Source organism: Podarcis melisellensis (genome assembly GCF_964234715.1).
Source record: "Podarcis melisellensis genome assembly, chromosome: 15".
Taxonomy (NCBI): Eukaryota; Metazoa; Chordata; class Lepidosauria; order Squamata; family Lacertidae; genus Podarcis; species Podarcis melisellensis.
The window spans coordinates 32,941,134-32,962,660 of record NC_138532.1 but is presented as its reverse complement, the minus strand read 5'-3'; the positions used below and the strand labels follow the sequence as shown (position 1 = coordinate 32,962,660).

The following is a 21,527-nucleotide window of genomic DNA, read 5'->3' as shown; positions in this document are numbered from 1 at the left end:
GGATATCTGAGACCGATTACGCTTGTTGCAGAGCTACGGACTGGCTGGACACTGAGGAATGGTGGGAGGCCCCAGCTGGGGAACCCCAAAGGGAAGAAGGCTCAGAGCTGGGCGGCTGGTGGTGGGATGCTGATGAGCGGTCAGAGGGAGAAGACTGGGAGGAGGTGTCTGAAGCTGAAGGGGGAAGAGGGTTTAGTGAGCAGGAAGCGTCTGGGGCAGAGACTCAGGGGTAGAAGTGAAAGCTGGAGAGGAGGGCGGCCAAGAGGCAGAGGGGAGGCCGGCTGCTGAAGAAGCCAGGGGGTCTCCCCCTCCTGCTGCTACCAGCTTCCCTTTGCAAAGCAAAGAGAGAGAAGACAATGGAGTCTTAGGCTGCTGGAGAAGTACCCGAGGGAGCAGAACCCTTAGAGTGGCAGGAAGGCAGGGACCTTCTGTCCTCGCAACTGCCTCATTGGGGCAAGACCTACTGGGAAGAGTTGCTGGGATCACTAGGCCTGCGCTGTTTGGGTTTCTTTGAATAACGTGTTATCTTCAGACAGAGGGCCTTCTCGGTAGTGGCGCCTGCCCTGTGGAACGCCCTCCCTTCAGATGTGAAGGAAATAAGCAGCTATCTTATTTAAAAGACATCTGAAGGCAGCCCTGTTTAGGGAAGTTTTTAATATTTAAGTATTGTTTTTAACAGTCGATTGGAAGGTGCCCAGAGTGGCTGGGGAAACTCAGCCAGATGGGCGGGGTATAAATAATAAATTATTATTATTATTCACCGACGTTGGGTGTTTTATTGCTGACCTGTCCCAGACTCCAGCTCCTGACACACAGTCTGCCCAGTTGTGTTCCCCTTTCCCGCCTCCTGCCACTGACTCTGTGTGTGTGCTTTAACTGTTTATTGTATGTGCACCTGTACGTATTTTAAATGCCGGTCATGCTAGTTGCTGATGTGGGGATAGGCACTTCTGTGCATGCTTATTCAGCAGCCCCTGTTACCTATTCAGTGGGTCCTGGATAAAAGTGCATAGGACTGCAGCCTCATTTCCTCTCCCACCTCCCTCCAAAGGGTCGGACATAATATATCCATTTCTAATCCCACTCCAACTGTCCTCTGAGCAGGTCTAGCTCTCCTTTTTTCTGTCTGCCCCTAGAATAATAGAACTTAGGAACATAGGAAGCTGCTTTACGGAGTCAGACCATTAAATCTCAACCTGTCCTCCCCCCGAGTTATCCCAAGGGGTTCATAACTCTCCTCCAACCGGCACTTGAAGGGATTTCATCTACTGCCCTCCTCTGCCTTAGTGCTGAGGTGATGGCAAGCGCTGGAAAGTGGTTGGGCCTGGCCTTCCCTGCTTCCCTGGCTTGGGGCCTTAGCAGAGCCTGGAGGGAACAGAGTCACTTTTGGGTGTGTCCTTTGCATGGGGTGTTTTTTTATGTGGCACAATACATAGGGATTATTGGTAGGAGGCGGAATAGACAGCATGGTGGCTTGAAGGCCCTTCTTTTGATCTAAGGCCCATGGCCCATCTGGTCTAACATCCTGATCTCTCAGTGGCCAACCTCCCATTTAAAATTTCCCTCATCAGATGTCAAGGAGATAACTAACTACATAATATTTAGAAGACACCTGAAGGCACCCCTGTATGGGGAAGATTTTTTTTTAAAAAAAAGTTTAATGTTTTATTGTTTTAATGTATTTTGGAAGCCGCCAAGAGTGGCTGGGGCAAGTCAGATGGGTGGGGTATTATTATTATTATTATTAAACCTGTGGGAAACCAGCAAGCAGGATTGAAGCACAAGAGCCCTCTCCCCTCCTGTGCTTTCTGGCAATTCACAGGCACAGCTGCCTCCAACTTCAGAAGCCCTCTCCTTCAGGAATTTGTCAAATTCTCTTTTAAAGCCATCCAAATTGGAGGCCATCGCTGCCTCCTGAGGGAAAGGAGGTCCATGGTTTAACTATGCACTTTCTTTTACCCATCTGGAATCTTCTGATGGATTTTATCCGGCACTATGCCAAGGACTGTTGGCAGACTTTCTTTTTATTTTATTGCCTTTTTATCATCTCACTTTTTTCTCAATGGAGTTCAAGGTGGTGTACCTGGTTCTCCCTCTTCACAATAAAACTTGTGGGCATGGCTTAGTGGGGATTTGAACCCTGGTCTCCCATTCACTACTCCAAACTGGTTGTGTTCAGGTTCCTTAGTTTTGGCATTATTGGGAATTACTTCTGGTTCTTTATTGGGACAAATTGTGTGGATGGGATTGCCTTATTCTTTGGTTATTCCTTTTCCCCTGGTTTAGGTTGTTTTTGTGGGGCTTGGGATGGGGAAGAGCTTTGGGGGCTGTTTGTTGCTCAGAGTAGAATCAGCTGCTTATGCTCACTGCTTATGCTCACTAGCTTATAAAAAAGAAAATTTAAAAAATATATAAATAAAATAGAATCAAATTAACTGATAAACAAATGGCTTTACTTAAATTTCTGCAAGTAAACTCCACTCCAAGTATACAATTGATAGTACTGATTCTATGTGTAGGAATATATTAGTGGCAATTAAAACTTGGATTTCAATTCTCTTGGGAATGATTTCAATGGCATGCACTTTGGGAAAAAACAAAAATTGTATTTAGTTTAGTGATTGATTAGCTGGGTTGTTGATCGTTGGTTATACTGGGGGGGGGGAGTAAAGGAATGAATTTATAAATAAATAATTTTTTATCTTTCATACCTTTCTGGATTGATTAATTGGGTTTTCAGTGGGTATACTGAGGAAATAAATGAATTTATATTTATGAATGAATGAATAAATGTATACTTAATACCTTTTGGAATTAATCACTTGGGTGGTTGAATGGTGGTGGGCACACCGGGGAGATGAATTTTTGCTGCCGCCTTTGATTTTTGGCACATTTGCAAATTTATTTGCGGAGGGCAAGGGGAGGGCAAAATGGGCTGTGGTACAATATGAGGAAGAGTGGATATGGAAGATAGGGACAATAGCAAATATACTCCAGTGGATCCCCCCAAAGGGCAGAGAGATAGAGTTTGTTCAAATGGAAGAAGATGATGGGATTTGGGAGCCAGTTTTCTCACACTCAGCGCTCTTCCACCAAGTTGTAAACATCTCTTTTGTTAAGTGCAAGAGGCTTTCTCCCAGCGGAGGGACACCTACGGATCCAACCTGCTATCTGTGTGTGTGTGTGTGTGTGTGTGTGTGCGCACACCAGGTAGGGGTAACCTTTGGCCCCCCAGGTGTTACCGAACTACAACTTCCGTCAACCCAGACCACACTTGCTGGTGCTGATGGGAGTTGTTGTTAATAATAATAATAATAATAATAATAATAATAATAATAATAATAAATAATTCAATTTGTATACCATCCTATACCTGCAGGTCTCAGGCCGGTTACAACACAAAACCGCAATATAAAAACACGAAATTCATGACAGAAATGTAAACAACCCAATAATCCCCCCAATACATTTTAGAAGGGCGCTGCATGTCAATCAGCCAAACATCTGGTTAAAAAGGACGCTTTCGCCTGGCGCCTAAAGGTGTATAATGAAGGTGCCCTGTGAACCTCCCTGGGGAGAGCATTCCACAAATGGGGAGCCACTGCAGAGAAGGCCCTGTTCTCGTGTTGCCACCCTCCATACCTCTGGTGGAGGAGGCACACAAAAGAGCTGTAGTTCTGCAATGCTGGGAGAATGAAGTGTTTCCCCACCTACAGAAAAACACAGATTCCACCCCTCCTTTCTATTTCTAAAAATGAGCAAATGTGAATGATAGATAGATCTTGCGGCGAAAAGGCTGCCGTCTTCTCACAATAAACACACAATCGTCACGTCCAACGTATTTAATTCCCAGACGAGCGAAAACGGAACCCCCGTCAAAATGTTTGCTGCTTTTGAGTCCAGTCTGCCTGAAGAAAGACAACCTACACGTCGTTATGTTTGTATAAAAGATATTTACTTCAATTATCACACCTAGGGTGCTAGTGAATTATAATAATACATCATGTGAGTTTCGTACAGTGATATTGCTTCTCCATATCATATAGGGACTGTTGTACAGTGCTGAGAACAGAACATTGTATGGCGGGCCCAAGACAGGAAGGAAATGCCGCCCCCCCTAACGGAGGGAGGCCCCCCCACTCCGTCACAGCCGGCCATATAAAACTTTTTTTTCTTTAATAAACTTCTGAACAAGAAATAAAATGTTACAAAAGATGAAATCACAGCAACACAACGTGGGGCTTCTCAAAGCTACTTGTACAAAAAAAAAAAAAAGACACTTTTTTTGGTCAATTGGGTCTTTGTGAGGATATTTCATTAAAATCTGTGATTGTGAATATAAGAAATGAGCGTCTAAAAACATCTAAGACTTAGTGCGTTACAGGAAAATAATAATAATAATAATATAATATATATATATATATATATAAAATACTGCTAAAAATGTCGGACACCACAAGTACACGGGGGTAAAATGGAGCTTATCATCAATTTTTTTTTTAAAAAAGAAAATATTCTCAGGAAAAAAAATACACCTTTTTTTTTGTTTCGAGTTCATTTTGTGCTGTGTTAGTAGTCAGGGCAAGTCCAAAGGTTAGCCCGATAAAATGGCAAGTAGTTATTGCACAAATGCAAAAAAATAAAAACAAAAACAAAAAATAAAATCTTCAGAGCGCATGACCCGCTGGGAAGGTCTGCTGTGCAAGTCCCCAGGTTTCAATGGGACATGCACACAAGCCTCTTGAGGCGGATCGTGGCCTTGACTTAAAATTATATATATATATATGTGAAAAGGGACTTCGGGGAAGCAAACAAACAAACAAAAAATTAGGTTGCCATTTACTTTGGATTTAAAACGTCCAAATTCGCACACATGACATTCTCAGAGTGTTGTCCACAGAGCAGAACACACAGTGCCTTTTGGGCAGGGAGGGGTGGGGTGGGGGGAGAGCGGCAGAAAACGGCTTTCGACATTGGAAATGCATAGACTATTTGGAGAAGAAAGAATAACAATTTAAGGGGGGAGGGGAGAAACACCTTTAGCAAAAGCTCATTATTTTAAAAGTAGACCTTCCTTACCCCACCCATCACCAGTCCAAACTATCGCAAGAAAATAAAAAATAAAAAAGGAAGGGGGAAGTGGTTGGGTTTGGCTGGGGGCACGATCCACCAGGACCTCCTCCTTGCTCTCCAGAAGTTTACCAGACATGTTCCCACACAACTCCTGTTCATTTTGATCCTCATGCCCAAAGACCCTTCAAGGGGGCTGCTTGCTCCCAGAGAGGTGATGCACCAATTTGCTTCGGAGACTGAGGAAGGGCAGGGGTGGCATTCAAGGCTAGTCCTACTCAAAGTAGACCCACCAAAGTGAATGGATATGAGTAACTATCATTTGGCAAGCTCAAAGGGTCTACTCGGAACAGGACCTAGTTGAAAACAACCCTGGGGTTCCCTAGAATCACCTCACGGGTTTGCTAAATGAGTGGCAAGCCTTCTTCTGCACAGTAACGGGGCTTTTTAAAAACAAAAAAGGCAACTTTCCCCCATTCATTTTCTTTGTTTCTGCATAAGCTGCTGCCTCTCGTATTACCTCCTCAAAGAACAGTTGCACGCCATACCACTCAACTGTGTTCATCATTACAAATGGGCAGAGAAAGAATCCATACCTGTCAACTTTTCCCTTTTCTTGCAAGGAATCCTATTCAGAATAAGGTAATTTCCCTTAAAAAAAGGGAAACGTTGACAGCTATGAAAGAAACCCCCTCAAACCTGGACCAATTAGGCAGGGTGGTGCAACACCACAAAATGTACAATTATTTACTGTCTCCTTGTATTTTGACCACCATCAAGTGAGGGAGGTGGGGGAGTGAGAGAAGAGGAGAGGCAACATTTTGATTTTTGCTTCAGGCTCCAAAACATATTGGGCCTTTCCGGCCTCTGTGGGTGGGGTCTCCTCATCCCCACTCCCTTACCTGAACAGCCCAGAGAATCAATTTCTAGACAAACCCAAAAGCAGGGTGAGATGCAAGGTTGACAGCTGCATGGCTCACGCCGTCCTTAACCCTCGCCTGAAAGTTTTCAAACGGAGCACATGTATCGTCATATTCCACGCCAAGCTGCTTTTTAGTCTACTTCTGGAGAGTTACTATGGCACATGGGGCCTGGTGCAGAGGCAATGGAAGGAGCAGAAGTTTCTTTTAAACACTCCCCCCTCCAAAAAAACAAAACCACACCCCTAGGGTGAGACGTCACTCACAGCATCACCAAAGTCAACACGCTCCGCGCTGCCAGATGTTAGCATGCGATGGGTATTCTCACATAGCAGAAACAGACCTTGCCATTTTAAATTTGGAAAAGACGCACTCAGGTGAAAGAGGAACCTTGCTGAGGAAAGCAGTCTCTCGGCTGAAAATACTTTGCTAGAAATGGCAATGAACTTTGGGAACAGCAAAAAAATGCCTCTTCACGGACCCATTCCACAGACTCAAGGAGGCTCAGAGCGCTTTGTGCATTTGCTTCTTTCCTTGCCGTCCCCGCCCAAAGCTGTGTCCTTCTAAACTCTCAAAGCGGAAGATCTTTAAATTAAAAACGATTTTATACACATTTACAAAGTATCCAGAATATACAAAGGAATGATATGAGTCTCGGCTGACCACCTGAGGTGCAAGTCAAACCGCGCAGCCACTCGCTTGGGGCAAGGTTGCACGCACGAGTCATGCAACTGTGTACACTTGGGACAGATATGTGAGCATGGCCGTTGCAGTTTTATGCAGGAAGCTCTGGAAAGCACTTTGGGAAATAATAATAATAATAATAATAATCTCATTACATGTAGGAAAGGCTCAATGTTTGTGCGAGGTTTTCGGGATGAAACAAAAGATAAGATATGCTCGTGGTGCAGCTGATTAACAGAACCACTTCACAGATAAGTGCTGATGATGATGACTAAAGAGGCAGAAAAGCAGATGTTTTCCATTTGTTTTTAACAAGTCCCAGTTAAACTGGAATGAACTTATTGATAAGTCCCTTTTCCCAAGAGACTAAGAACGAGATGCTTCAGTGCCTTTAAAGGTTGCATAAGACAAGTCGGGTATCGAAGTGGGATGTTTGAGCCACTAAGTGCCTAGCAGATAATTTGCATGATTGTGTCTATCAGGTAGAATAATAGAACTGCAGAGTTGGAAGGGACCCTGAGGGCCATCTGGTCCAACCCCCTGCAAAGTCGTAACTTTGTCTGTCCTGTCATAGCTAGGCTGTGCAAAAGGGCCGCCGCAGAAGTACAATTTGGCAGGGAATGTCCGCAACACGTCTGCTCCCCAAATGGAGGCTGTGTTATGTAAAATTGAAATTTGGTAATTACCACTTCAACAGATTGTAGTTACTGGTCTTCAAATCCATTGATGACCAGCTTGGAGGAGTGTTTTGCAGTCACAAATGCAAGAGGACAGATGATTACGACACTTTACCAAAGGAGAACAAAATTGTGGCATGCAAGCAACCACGTGGCAAACCTTTCCTGTGTATCATTGTGCCAAGGAACGAGGCAAATCTATCCACACCTGTAAATGCCTAATAATAATAATTTAAAAAGCGGAGTGCAAAAAATTCTCCCTTGTTGCTTGGTAGGACAATGTCTTATCAAGTGGTTACATTGCAAACTGTGGGACATAACTAGTGCTGGTGCCTGGCTATTTCGCACTGTAGGCAAGGTTATTTTGTGCCATAGGCAACGTAAACTATTTGCATTGCCCTCCCAAAATTAACTTGCAATTTTCAAAAGCAGGTGTCTTGTAGAAATGACATTCTTGAAAGATTATCAGAAATTTTAAGATATCACATAAACTAATCTGTATAAAACTGTGCTCCTCAAAGGTCAGTACTGTGTCCCTCTGAGTAGTTGGCCTAATGAGAGTACCAGCCTTTTTGTAACCACTTGGTAAACGGTCATATACTCAGTGTTCCTAATACGGTGCCACAATTCCACCTGAAATTTCACCAATTATGGATGCCACAATTCCATCAAAGAGGCCACTGCCAGACACTTCAAAGACAGAGGAGCTCATATTTGCTAACTTAACACATTCCATACAGGTTAGCTCCCTGCAAACAAAGTATTTCTTATTGCACAAAGATTTAATGCATGCTATTAAGTGCTTTAGAAAAATTAGTGCCCCAACAACCCAGATTTCTGCATTTTTCTTAATGGATCCTGAGTAGATAGGTATTCTCTGATATGTGCTGAAATCCAAATCTGTATTATCTAGACTGAGAATGTGTAAGAGTTATGCTTGTTAAATTGTTAAAAACTGGGGGTGGGGTGGGGGAATATAATAAAAAAGGAAAGGAACCAAATCACTGGTTAATTTCAGATTAGAAGAAGCTCACAAATGCAAGTTTGTGAAAGATGTAAATGACAGCAGAATTTAGGACTTTGGACAAAGGAAGCAAATTGCAAAGCAAAACACAAACTTTCATCTAAATCTCCTAAATAAAACTCAATATATCTGAGAATTATAAAACAGTGTGTGTGGATAACCATTGCCCTTCTCTAGTAAACCTGATTACTTAAATATAGCAATGGGAAATACACAACCCTAATTTATTTTTTGAGGGGGCACGCTCTTATTTTTCTCCATCATAATAGACCACGAAACGAAATTCTTGATGATGATTTGCTTTCTTAAAGCCATGAATTTTAAAGCTTATCTCAGCCCTACTGGAATTGAGGAGACACCTTGAACAGCTTGTCATATGCAGGCTCAGTATTTTGTAAGACCATGCTTGCCTCCACCTTCCAAATCTCTGGAGAGCAGAAACTCACAGGAGATTCCCTCTTTGTTCAGCAAGATGTCCAGCATGGACTCCTCATGTGCACAATTCCAACAGAAGCTGTCTCCCTCACCGAAGAGACCAGGGGAGCTGGTTCAAGCATGACTTCTGTGTGCGCCCCAGTGCGCAATGAATCCCTTGCAGGCATGAGTACTTGGTGTGTGCAACTGTGAGGAATAACTGGATCAGGGTGATGGGGTGTTAAAATGATGAGGGAAAGACTGCTATCCTGCACACAGGTGATGCATGCACAGCTGCAAGCAGCATGGTGACATGCTAAGGCAGGGAGGGAAAGGTCAGCTTCAACAACCGAGGCCTTAAAATATGCAACCTTTTCCCCTTCGTGGTTACAAACCCTGCATGGCTGCTGGTTATTGCAGAAGGAATCAGCACCCTAAGCGTTCCACTGTCCGTTGGTGACATTTTAAAGCTTGGCCTCCTGTCCGTGCTCTGACATTATCCAGTCGGATGCTGCCAATGCCAGAGGTACAGACGTCCTACATACATAGTAACTTCTGCAGAATATACTTCGAAAACCAAACCCCATAATGCTTATTCCACATGTGTGGCTGCAAAGACAACGGGTAAGCAGGCAAATGCATTTGAATCTTCACTGCATCATTGCTAATGCAGCAAAATTTAACTACAAGCGTTAACGATTATGTTATTGAACAGTACAATCCTATGCAAGTCTACTCATAAGTAAACCATGCTGACTTCAACAGGGCTTTCTACCAGGTAAATGCAGCTTAAGGCAGATTTCATTGGAAGCAAGGATCACTAGACATGTTTGGCTGAACAACAGTAGCAACTTTCTGAAGGTAAGAGCTGTTTAATAGTGGAAGCCTCCCTCTTGAAGGTGTTGGATTCCTTGGAAGTTTTTAAGCAGAGGTTGGGTGGCCACCTGTCATGGATACTTTAGTTGAGATTCCTGCATACAGGGGGTTGGACAAAATGGCCCTCGGGACCCCTTTTAACTCTATGATTCTATGATTTCTGAGAAAGCATGCACAGCACTAAAAGGCTTTTGCTACTGATATTAGTGGCAGCTTTCGTTTAATTGTGTTATCTCCAAAAAGCACCTGTAACATGCAAATTGATGTAACTGATTAAAAAGGCAGGTGGTTAATCTAGCATATGGGCATGGGACCAGTGGCCATGCAGATGTTCTTGGACTCCAACTGATATCTGCCCCAGGTAGCATGGGCAGTGGTGATGGGAGTTGAGAGTCCAGCAATATCTCGTAGGTTCCCCACCTCTGATAGCCCTAGAAATTGCAGAGTGACTGCAAAGGACAAGGTACCTTAAAAGATGGTGGCACAAGTGGCTGGCAGGCTGCAGGCAACTTCACATGCTCATATAAGAAAATGCATGCCACCACGCTGCAAATTAAAGGTGCCCCCAGGCACTTGTGTTCTTTCAGCAGTTTCATAACAGAATGTAAAATGAAGATGGGCAGTCCTGATAGGAATTGGGCTGGCCGTTACCAAAGATATATGCCCTGTTCTTCACAATTATATCCTGATTTTGCTATGCACAGGTTGTGCAAAAGCCTCTCTTGCTTGATAAAAAGCACTGCATGTTTTCAAGCCGTTGAAGATTCTTATTCAGGCTTCAGCGCTGTGTGCCCAAGAAGTGGAACAATTTGTGCATGCCCAGGTCTAACTGCTGGCCATTCAAGGCTGTTCAAAGACATACATTTTGGGTAAGTTCATCCATGCCATGTTCAACCCAGCCATGTTCATCTGGAGTTGTTTGAGGAAGTAGGTTGTATAATGAATCTGTTTTTTAAAAAGTAACTAAATAGATGAACCCTGCAAGAATGACACGAGTTAGGCAACTCATTCTATTCTGCACTCAGAAATGATCCATGCAACTAAATACATTATGTTTTCACCAGAGTAAAAAGGATAGCAAACTGATTAATGGGTTTAAGTAAATGAATATTTTTGAGTTTAACCAATTAATTTCCAATTAAAACAGGATGTCTTGAGTATTTCGGTAATGACTATTGACTAAAGTTAAGACACACTATTGCTTCAAAAACTATTTGAAGCGTATGTGCTCCCACTGCTGGCTTCCATGCATGCTTATCAAGGGCCTTTGTGGAAATACATAAGTGAGAGATGCCCTTGAGCACATGGAGCCCACATATATGGGACTCCCAATATCCTGTTCCTTGCAGTTGTGAAGACTGCGAACTGCATGATACTCTTGAGTATTTGTAGCAGGTCCAGGAGTATAGGCTTCCCTTCCATGACTAAAAAAAATGATTTTTGGGGTGGGTGGGTGTCTAGTTTTTAAATGGATTAAACTAATTAATTTCTTCCATTATGAAATTTATTACTTCAACAATTTCAGCCCTAGGTGCTAGACACTTTTAAGTGTGCTTGTGCAATACTTTTCTAAGATGCAAAGGTCCACAATTAATCTCTACAGTGGGCTGCAATGTCAGTTGTTGGGCTCACAGAATGCCTTGGGATTCTTCTTCAGTGGAGTGCTAGACTATGCATTCAGATCACAAGTCACGAAAAGTAGTGACTCATTGGATCAGACTGACAGACTGCATTTCTGCTCAGAAGCCAGCACTCCTGGGTCCAGTGGGACTTACTCCCAGGTAAGTATTCCACCACAGCCTTTGGGCATATAGGATTATATAGATCTGGGAGTGGAGTTTACTTAAGTTGCAGCCTCCACCTTCTCATTAGAGAAAGGAAAGCTAACATGCAATGATGAGAAGATCTTCGCATGTTCCCCCTTCCGAGGCTGACATTTGCGCAGAGGGATTGCTTAACGTGCCATGGAAAGCAGTAACACCTCAGAAAACGGAAGCAAACATGTAAGGTGGCAACTAAAATATTGAGCATTCTGCATAGGATGGAAAGAATTTTGGATTCACTACAAATGGTGGCAAACGGCTACTAGATCAATGCACCAGCAAGTTAATTGCATTAAAACGTCCCAGCAATGTACAACTGAGTTATAAAGAACCTAATTTCTTTAAAAGTCCTAACAACTGGGTGTGGGGCTTAAAAACATCACCCTACTACTTTATTTCAACGGATTGTTTCCACGCGATATAATTAAGTGCTTACTGGTGCCTGAAACATAAGGCACCAGCAATCTGCTAGTCCTGTGGAGGAAATAGAGGTAGCTTTGTCCATTGGTGTTAGGCTGCTCCTCCTCCTCTCATAACTAACCTTAGAGATAGAAGACCTCCTGGATGTACCCCACAGGAAGTTCTAGTCCACAGGAGAACCTACTAGCAAAGCTGTTGTCCTGGTACAGGCCTGGCCAGTGTTCCCAATGTAGCTGGCCTGGGGCGCATTTAGCACTATCCAGAACACAAGGGGTTGGATGCACAGAACTATGAGCAGAAGGAGGGAGAGTAGCTAGGGCTGGTCCACAAACCTGGTCTGACTGTTTAAGCAAGTGCTGTGATAGTGTCCACAGCAGTTCCCGAGCCCCTTGCTTGTGTGCAAAGCTGGTTCCGCACTGCTTTGCCTTTCTTGCTCCAGGAATCATTCTTTGAGCTGGGAGCACCTACAGGGCATGACACCCATCCGATTCAACCCAGTATGGGTGGCAGTGGCACCTAGCACCCTCCCACCCTAAGGAGCCTCCCTCACTGTCTTCAAGGTTATATAACCATGAATAGGATGAGGAGGCCAAATGATAGGTCCTAATAATAAGAATAAAAGCATGCATTGCTGATGTTGACAATTTCTTGCATTTGCTCAGAAAGTATCTGAACTCAAGGTGATTCTGCTCCAGGCAGAGCCTCACACAATCCAATACATTTCTTGGAAAGCAAGGGAGTAGAGTACAGAAATATTTTAGTTCTCAGCAGCGGTGTGGCACCAGCTAACCGGCTTCAACAGGTTTCCAAGGGCATCTAAGTGGTCATGGAGGTGTCTTAAGGGATATCATCAAGGAGGTGTGGACACAGTTCCACCAGCCATCACTTCCTAGTGCTCAGAAAGGTTCTCAACTGCAGCCCAAGACTCTGAAACAAAACAACTTCCATGGGTGCTTTCCTAAGGAGTTCCCCAACTCTGAACTGCCAAAATTTGACAGCACTAGGGGCTTTTGAAATAGAGCATGAGAGACAGAACTGCTGAGTGTCCTCTGACTGCTGCAATGCTAGTAGAGAATACATTTAAAAAAGAAGCAGCTAAGTATTGTGCTAATAATTTTTTCTTTTTCTTTATCTGATTTGATTAACACTGAAGCTAAGAGTGAGATTTCTTTGCTGTTAGAAAGGAGCGGGGGAATCCTTTTAAATCGCAAGGGCATCTATTGCATATTTTTTGAAGAATATTATTCTCTCAACAGCCACACACACAAAAGATAGGAGTGCAACTCTAAGGACTCCCTACCTTTAGATCGAAAGGGGAGTGGCTTTTAACGAAAATGTATAGTCCTCTGGGAGGTTTACTTCTTTCATAGAGACTGATTCTCTATGAAATTGAATATCAATATACGTATCAAGACTTTGAGATTAGACCACTGAAGAAGCCCGGAAAACTACCTTGGGAGTGTGCTACCTGCCTACCTGCAAGTTAGCTTGATCTTTCAGGTCTGCAGGTTAGTGCTCCTCCTCTGAGATAAATTTACTTGCAAGTCAGTGCCAGCATGCTTTGGAAACGTGGGTCAATACGACAGTTGACAAATAGTGTGAAGGGCTCTGGGTGCGGAATCCGTCCCCCTTTGGTGCTGTGATTAAAGCTACAGTCCAATGCACACTTCCTTGGGAGCAAGTCCAGGCCCGGCTCAATACATTGTGTGGTGTGGGAAGGACAAGGTGGTGCACCTCCTAACCTTTCCAAGCATGGAGGTTTTGCCCAGTCAGCTGCATCTTTCTTCAACACTGGCAATGGGGCGGCACCCTCTCATAGAATCATACGAGTTGGAAGGAGACAGCTTTGGAGACACAGGTCAGGTTGCATGGTAGACAAAACTTGCTGCTGCTGCTCTCCATCTCCCAGCTTCCGCTGCCCAAGGTAGTTGCCACACTCTGTCTAATAGTAGAGCTGGCTCTGGGCCAAGTCACACTGATGTCAGCGGCACTTTTGATAAAGCATTCATAGGATCAGCTCATTTCCACAAACTCAGAACCTAAAGCTGCTCTGCCCTCTCTCACCGGGACTGCTAAGTGCTCCACCACATGCATGTTATTAAAAGCTGTCTAGGCACACAGGAGAGTCGCTTGTGGGAATGAACAGAGAATTTGGAAGCCAATGCTTTTTGCAGAAGTAGAGCTGTGAAGAATTTCATGAGGCCAGTTATAGACAGCTCTATTTCTCCAAAAAGCATTTGCAAAGAGGGCTTCATTTGGCCTTTACTCCCCTACAGGGGTGAGAAAAAAATACTTTTTTTTTCCAGAAAAACAGCACCTGAAAAAGCCTTCCTTTTAGGTGAATTTCACCCACTTGGAAAGAAAGGGCCATGAAGGCAGTGGTGGGTGTTCATTCTCCCTGCTGGACGCCTTCTAGGACTGTACAATGCCTTGTTGGCAAACGGGAATTATTCTCAGTAGTGCGAGTGTGGCTTACTAAGTAGCGTGAGCTGCTGTCTTCACCTTCGGGACATTGCACAATAATCCATGCAATGCCAGACGAATCGTGTCAATGATTCTGGATGGGCTCTGGGCATGGCCTTAGTTCATGTGGGACATTAGCCAAGGCTGCAGACTTGCATGAATAGTGCTGCCTTTTCAAGGAAACTTGCCTGCTATAATTGGTATTCTCAACGTAGATTCCCCCAAGGGCAGGGTTTTCTGTAGCACAGGTTGGAAATGTGCTTCCTCACTGAGCTAGGGCCCTTCTGTTAAAATTCTCTAGAATATTTTCCCATGGTTTTTTGGGGGGGCTGGCAGGGAACTAAAAAACATTGCCAGGAGTTTGCTGTAAAAGAAAGTATTGGGGAAAGCGCCTATACATGAGGTGCTGTACAATACAGAACTACACTTGCTGAAATGTGACCTCTTAATGTAGTTTTTCACCACCGTGACTAACAACTACTGGTTTGTAATCCTTTGCGTTGCAATGAACTTGCCAGCGAGGAGCGGGGCCGTTACGCTGGATTTCCCAAGACTGAAAACCGGATTGCAAATGGCACACCTCGCCAGGACCCAAATCCAACCAAGCCTAGTTGAGAACTAATTGGAAAAGCCAGCCAAAACCTTCTTGCCAATGACACAAGAATCAGATTTTGGATGGAGAAGGCCTTGCACAGATGATCCTGTGAGTCCATGCCAGCCTTTCCCTTTAAAGCCAAAACAGAAATGATGGAAGGAACCCAAATGACAATACAGTGCCAAATATATACTGAAATCTCAAGTGCTTTCCTGCTTCAAATTGGCAGCTGCTGGCAGAGCGGCAACATCTTCTTTGATTTGGCCTAAGAGTGCTTCAGTTCTGTGAATAAGGGTCCCTGCAATGAACCACCTGCCCTAAAGCAAGCTTTGCTTCTAGATTTTACACGAGACAGATCTGCTTGGGCCTAGGGAGGAAAAAAAGGAAAGAGAAGGTTACACAATATTTACGATATGCTCCACAGGGTGGGGAGGGGAGGAGAAGCACAGCACATGAAAGACAACCAGAATTCTGTTATTTCAAGGCACTTCAATATTGCTTATCAGGATGGGTGGCAGAACTCTGACTGCTCGGCTAGGGTATGCTCTAAACCACACAAGTAACAAGGTTATGGGATGCAGGTTTCCATGGGGAGACATCAAATCATGGGGCCCTGACGGCGGCAAGCATCCTCATATCTATCTGGGAGGGGAGGAAACATCAGAACGGGAGATCTATTGCTGTAAGAAAAGATACAAACATCTGAAGGCAAGACGGATTCCTTCATCGACTCAGACGCTTGGCCCTGATAAAAGTGAAGATGGGTAAGCTGACAGGAAGATTTGAAAAAGAGAGGCAGATCCTGTTTGGAGAAGCAAGTGGAGAATTCTCACGGCAGATGCTGAGCAACCCCTTAGTCACGAGTCCCACTCTGATATGTTCACGCAAAATTCCATGCATATGTTAAGAGCCGCTGTACCACGGGCTTCATGTATGTGCCAAGAGCAGAAGGTTTATCTGCTAGGAAAGGGTGATTATGCCTACGTCAAGAATCACCAGCGCTTATTTACTTCTCCAGATTTTCTTCTGGAACAGCTGGGCTTTCTCTGCTGCCCAGATTCTCGTATCAGCCACAATTTTTGCAAATACGTCTCCTCAGATCATCATGGAACAAACCAAGAGCTGTCGGTGGACCTCAAGCTCCAACATTCGGACCCTCAAAACAGTTATGAAATTATAAAATTAACAGCAAAAAGTGGTCAAAGCAAGCCTGCCTTGCAGCCTCCTAGAGCCTTCGTCCTGGGCCATGAAAAGGCATTTTTTTCTTTTAAAGCTACCAAACATTTAAATTTGTGAAGATCTGAACTAAGTGTTGCTGTCAATCCTTGTAAAGAGACTGCAAAATACACAATTGCCTTTAAAATAAAAAAACACATGCAAGGAAGGTGGTTTCACATCTTGTAGCCCCTCCCCCATATCAATTACTAATGAACTTCAAGCATGTTGAGGTGTAATGTTGGGAACACATTTTTAAAACTCAGAATACCTTTCCCCCTGCCTCCCTCCCCATATCACAAAGAAAAAATATTAATTAGAACTTAAGAAGCAATGAATGCACCATTAAAGTGTCATCAAAAGATGTTGACCTAAGACAAAGTTTTCCATGATACACAATACGGACCCCAAAAAATGAAAGAAAAGAAAAGAAAAAGTCTGTCAATAATATACAGTATGACAACTACATCTTGTAAATTATACCCAATACTGCCGGCAGTCTATCCCTCTAAAGAATATTTGCCCCCTTTCATCCCTAACAATCAGATAATAAAATACAGCACCTATAAATAAGCAAAAATAATATATATATACCGAAATCGTTCTATCGTTAGTTTTAAAGATATGGCAATAAAGGAGTCTAAATCAGCAAACTTGTAGAAGCCGTAACTGATAAAACAGCTTATTGAAAAAAGGTGGCAGTAATGCACTCTATGCGTGCAAGAAGTACGTAAGAAAATACAGACGTATAAAATTGCACACACACTCACGCACACACTCGGCTTTCCACACGGCTCTATGCTCACGCATATACACATAGACAACAGGAGGCGTCAGAGACAATTTGGAAATTTGATTTTGTACTTTGATCAGCCTTGCAGCTTTTGCAAAACAAAGTGGAAGAGCTGACAATTGCGATGGGCGCCATGCTTCTGCGCATGTTTTGGTTAGGTGTTCCGTGGTTTACGTTGCGATTACCGAATGCCACGGGCTCCTCCTGCAAGCCTTTCCTCTTTTTGTTAATGAGGACACCCCCCGCCATAAAAGGATGGTGATAATAATAATAATGATAATCCCACAACTGAAACTTAAGAGAGAAATCAGTGCTTGCTGTGGGACCACAGCCAGTGATTAACCAATTAGTTAAGGGTGCTGAAAGGTCCTTTTCTATCTTAGTGGGATGTGAGAACAAGAAAGTGCCCAGTGACTGATCTCACTGCCTGCCATCAAGACAGCTCATTGTCAGTCAGGAGTGGGGAACCCATCGCCCTTCAGATGTTGCTGGACTCCGACTCCCATCAGCCCCAGCTGGCATGGTCAATGGACAAGGTTGGTGGGAGTTGTGGTCAAACATCAACTCAGGGGCCACAGGCTCCCCACTCATGTTCTAAGTGCTTCTCACTGCAAGATGCACCTCCACTCTTCCCAAAGTGGTATCAGCCAAACACTTCCATCCTTCTAGTCAACACCACCACCCTGCCATGTCCTACGTATAACGTAGGCTCATTATGACACCCACCTGTCTGCAACCAAGTGAGCTAATTTCTTTCAAAAGCTGGTGGTTCTTTTCCCATAGGGCACAAATGACTAATGTAGGCATGTGTGACTAGGCAGGCTGAGGACTTGTAACTGATTTGCAAGGCTGGCATGACGCAATTCAAACTGATCCGATCAAGTACCCATTCCAAGCTGTCTCCCACACCTCCTAGAAATGAGGTCTGATCTGCGTGCTCTGTGGTTAGAGGTTAAAAAGCAGATTATAAAATACCTAGATTTCAGATTTTTTTTTTCAGATTTCTTCCTTTTTCTGTCCTGATTTGGCCTAAAATGGAGTGTATTAAACAAATCCCAGCCCATAAAGAGACCAGAATTGGTTAAAGCTATGAAACGATGTGCACTACAAGTCAATTTTCTATTCCACTTTACAAGAAAAACACTGAAGTCAGCTACCACAAATTAAGATATTTTCCTGATGTGACTTTTCTCTTTTGTTTAAAAAATACGAGGAGTAAATGTGTATTTTTTTTTAAATCCCAAGTTTTAAACAATATTCTTTTCTTGAAAATATTTAGGAATTCAAACTAGTGTGTTTAGAGTCGGGTTGACTGTGCAATCTCTTAGTGGCAACTGAACAGCTACAAAAAACCTTTTTTTTCCTTTTTCTCAAAAAATCTCCCCTTCCATCTTTTTTCGGTTTTCCTGCTTAAAGAAGATAATAGTGTATTATTATCGCTCTGTTTAGCCATTAGATGGCGGATAAAAAGCCCCCCTTTTAAATATGTGGGTTTAATTTTTTCTTCTTCTTGTTTGTATATAATTTTTTTTTTTTTAGTTTTAAAGCCCACACCAAAGAGGAGGGCAGAAGGCAAAAGCTGTATGAGTTTTTTTTTCTTCCCCAGAAACTGTGGAAAATCACTTTAGGGCAATTAATAGAAACACTTCGGGGTACAAAAAGCTCGACTACACATTTTCAGTTTTCGTCCTTGAAAACACAAACATAAAACTGGGCTGAAACGCTCCTTTCGTTCTCTATATGCACCTTGGCCTATGGCATTTTTGCCCCGTGGCCTGCAGGGCTGTAAGTGCGGGACACAATTAAAACCAGAAGAGGTCCAAGTGTTTTTGTGTGTGTGTGTTTTTGTTTTTTGTGTTTTACTTCCCCAGCTCCTCAGAGTTGGGTGAGCTTAATCTCAAAACTCCCACTCCACGGGCTCCTCTCGACTTGCGGCCTTCTCTAGGCGGTGGATTATGCTGTTCAAATTCGCTGCCTTCTTTTTCCTCAAGGTGTTGTCCCGCGTGTTCTTCGAGCAAACCGCCTCGGAGAAGCCGAACAGGGTCTGGAGGGAGTTGGTGGCTGGCGTGGAGCTGGTACTTGGCACAATGGGAATTTTCTCCACACGTTCCCCTGCGGCCTTGCAGGAGCTCTCCCCTGCAAGGAGCGAGGTGGAGGCAGCTGAGGTAGAGGCATCCTCTTCTGGAGCAGAGTTTGGCGTCGTCTCCAGAGTTTCTCCTGAATGTAGGGAGCCCGGCGGAGAACTCGGACGCGGCGCTCGGAGCCTCCCCTCGTCGTCAGTGTCGTCCAGGCTCTCCGCCCCCAAGTGGAATGTCTCCGTTTTCTCCGAAGATCCGGCGTCTCGCAGTGCCTCTTCCCCTGCATCGAAAGCTGACGCTGCTCGCCCTCCCTGAGACTTTGTGGTTGTGTTGCTGCTGTACTCGTCGGCTTCCAGGCGGCTTCCCGGCTTCCCGTCAGGCGGGCCCTCCGCGTCCACCCCATCACAACTGTCTCCTTCGGAGCTGTGAACTGCCCGGCTGCTTCTGGCCGAAGGAGAGTCGCTGGACCCAGCCTGGCTCTGGCCTCCCGCTTGGATCTCTTCGATAAAGAGCTCTCGGCGAATGCGAGACCTGGGCGGGGAGAGAGAAAGTGTAGGTGAGAGGGGAAGACGGTGTCAAGAGGGTCACTGATACGTCAGTAATGTAAGTTCAGGTGATAGTAGTAGTAGTAGTAATAATAATAATAATAATAATAATAATTTATTATTTATACCCCGCCCATCTGGCTGGGTTTCCCCAGCCACTCTAGGCAGCTCCCAACAGAATATTAAAAACATGATAAAACATCAAACATTAAAAACTTCCCTAAACAGGGCTGCCTTCAGATGTCTTCTAAAAGTCAGTTAGTTTGTTTATTTCCTTGACATCTGAAAGGAGGGCGTTCCAAAGGGCGGGGGCCACTACCGAGAAGGCCCTCTGTCTGGTTTCCTGTAACCTCACTTCTCGCAGGGAAGGAATCGCCAGAAGGCCCTCAGAGCTGGACCTCAGTGTCCAGGCAGAACTGGAGCCGCTCCTTCAGCACCAGCACTTTGAATTGTGCTCGGAAACGTACTGGGAGCCCAATGTAGGTCTTGATACAGCACTAATTATCTTTATAACATTTCCCACTCCTCAAGGAACTAAGAATTCAAGAAGAGCCTTCTGGATCTGGCCAATGGCCCATCTAGTCCAGCATCCTGTTCTTACAGTGGCCAACCAGATGCCCCCAAGGGAAACCCCGCCCCCCAAAGCAGGAGCCAAGCACAAGCCCTCTTGCAAGCAGGAGGTCCCAGATTCAATCCCCAGCATTTCTAGAGAATCTTGCCTGAAATTCTGGAGAGCTGCTACCAGCCAGTGTAGAAAATGCTGAGCTAGATGAGACAATAGTCTGGCTCCGTATAAGGCAGCTTCCTATGTTGCGTTTCATTAAAAAAACATTAAATCCTTTAAGAGGAATGGTGGAATAGAAACTTTGATACTCCTCCTGCTGCTGCTACTACTGTACTATAACAACAACAGATTAACCATAATCTCTTGCTCATCCCTCTCAAAAAATTCAGTCCCACCTGATTTCAAACTAGAAATATACACAGTGAGATGTTCAGCTCTAATAAACAGGCACTGGGAGCAAGTGGATTGAGGGTGGCTCCTTTCCACTTCCTCTGCTAAGGAGCTTACCAGGGGCATCTGTCTGGCCAAATTCTGGACCACTAGGCACCACGCCCACGCAGGTGGCATGCCACACCCCCGGGACGCGTGCCAGCCACACCCCCACCTGCTCTCCGCCCTCTGGTGCCAGAGCATGAAGCTCTGCCACTGGGGGGCGCAATTGGGATGCCATTTCTGAGGAGACCCGCTGGCGCAGTCACAGACCCCCAAGCTTCACTCAGTGACAGAACTATCAACAGAGGCTCCCTACCACTTTACCTGTAATTGTGGAACCAATTAATGACGGTGCTGGTCTTCAAGTTGAGCTGTGTGGCGAGCTCCTCAATGGTTTTTGGTGATGGGTATGGCTTTTGCTGATAGGCTCGCTTCAGAGCTTCTTTCTCTTCTGGGGCCAACACGACTCGCGGCTTCTTTAGCTGATGCTGCGGCTGTGGACTGGCCCCCTGGCTGTAATCGATGCCCGCCGAAGAAGACTCTGAAGGCTGGCTGTCGCTGACCGAGCTGTGCCTTCGTTTCATGTACGCTGAAAGACAAAAAGGAAAACCACAGGGATCATTTCAGGCACAACAACAACAACAATTTATTATTTATACCCCGCCCATCTGGCTGGGTTTCCCCAGCCACTCTGGGCAGCTTCCAACTGAATATTAAAAACAGTACAGCATCAGACATTAAAAACCTCCCTAAAGAGGGCTGCCTTCAGTTGTCTTTTGAAAGTAAAATAGTTGTTTATTGCCTTGACATCTGCTGGGAGGGCGTTCCACAGGGCAGGCGCCACTACCGAGAAGGCCCTCTGTCTGGTTCCCTGTAACCTTACTTCTCGCAATGAGGGAACCGCCAGAAGGCCCTCGGTGCTGGATCTCAGTG

The 21,527-nt window shown here is 44.6% G+C and overlaps 1 protein-coding gene across 8 annotated transcripts in view; it reads right to left on the bottom strand.

The window, feature by feature from the left end:
* Positions 1-21,527, bottom strand: part of CUX1 (cut like homeobox 1) — a 266,716-nt gene that overhangs the window by 14,360 nt on the left and 230,829 nt on the right. For 7 of the 8 annotated variants that reach the window (XM_081890139.1, XM_081890140.1, XM_081890135.1 and 4 more), the window contains 2 exons: positions 20,919-21,183; positions 16,323-19,583 (listed from right to left, as the gene is read on the bottom strand). The exons of the other annotated variant lie outside the window; for it this stretch is intronic. In XM_081890139.1, coding sequence (XP_081746265.1) covers positions 18,872-19,583; positions 20,919-21,183 — 977 coding nt within the window. In that variant the 3' untranslated portion in view covers positions 16,323-18,871. Of the gene's footprint in view, positions 1-16,322; positions 19,584-20,918; positions 21,184-21,527 lie in introns of those variants that run through there. 8 annotated transcript variants of the gene reach the window in all.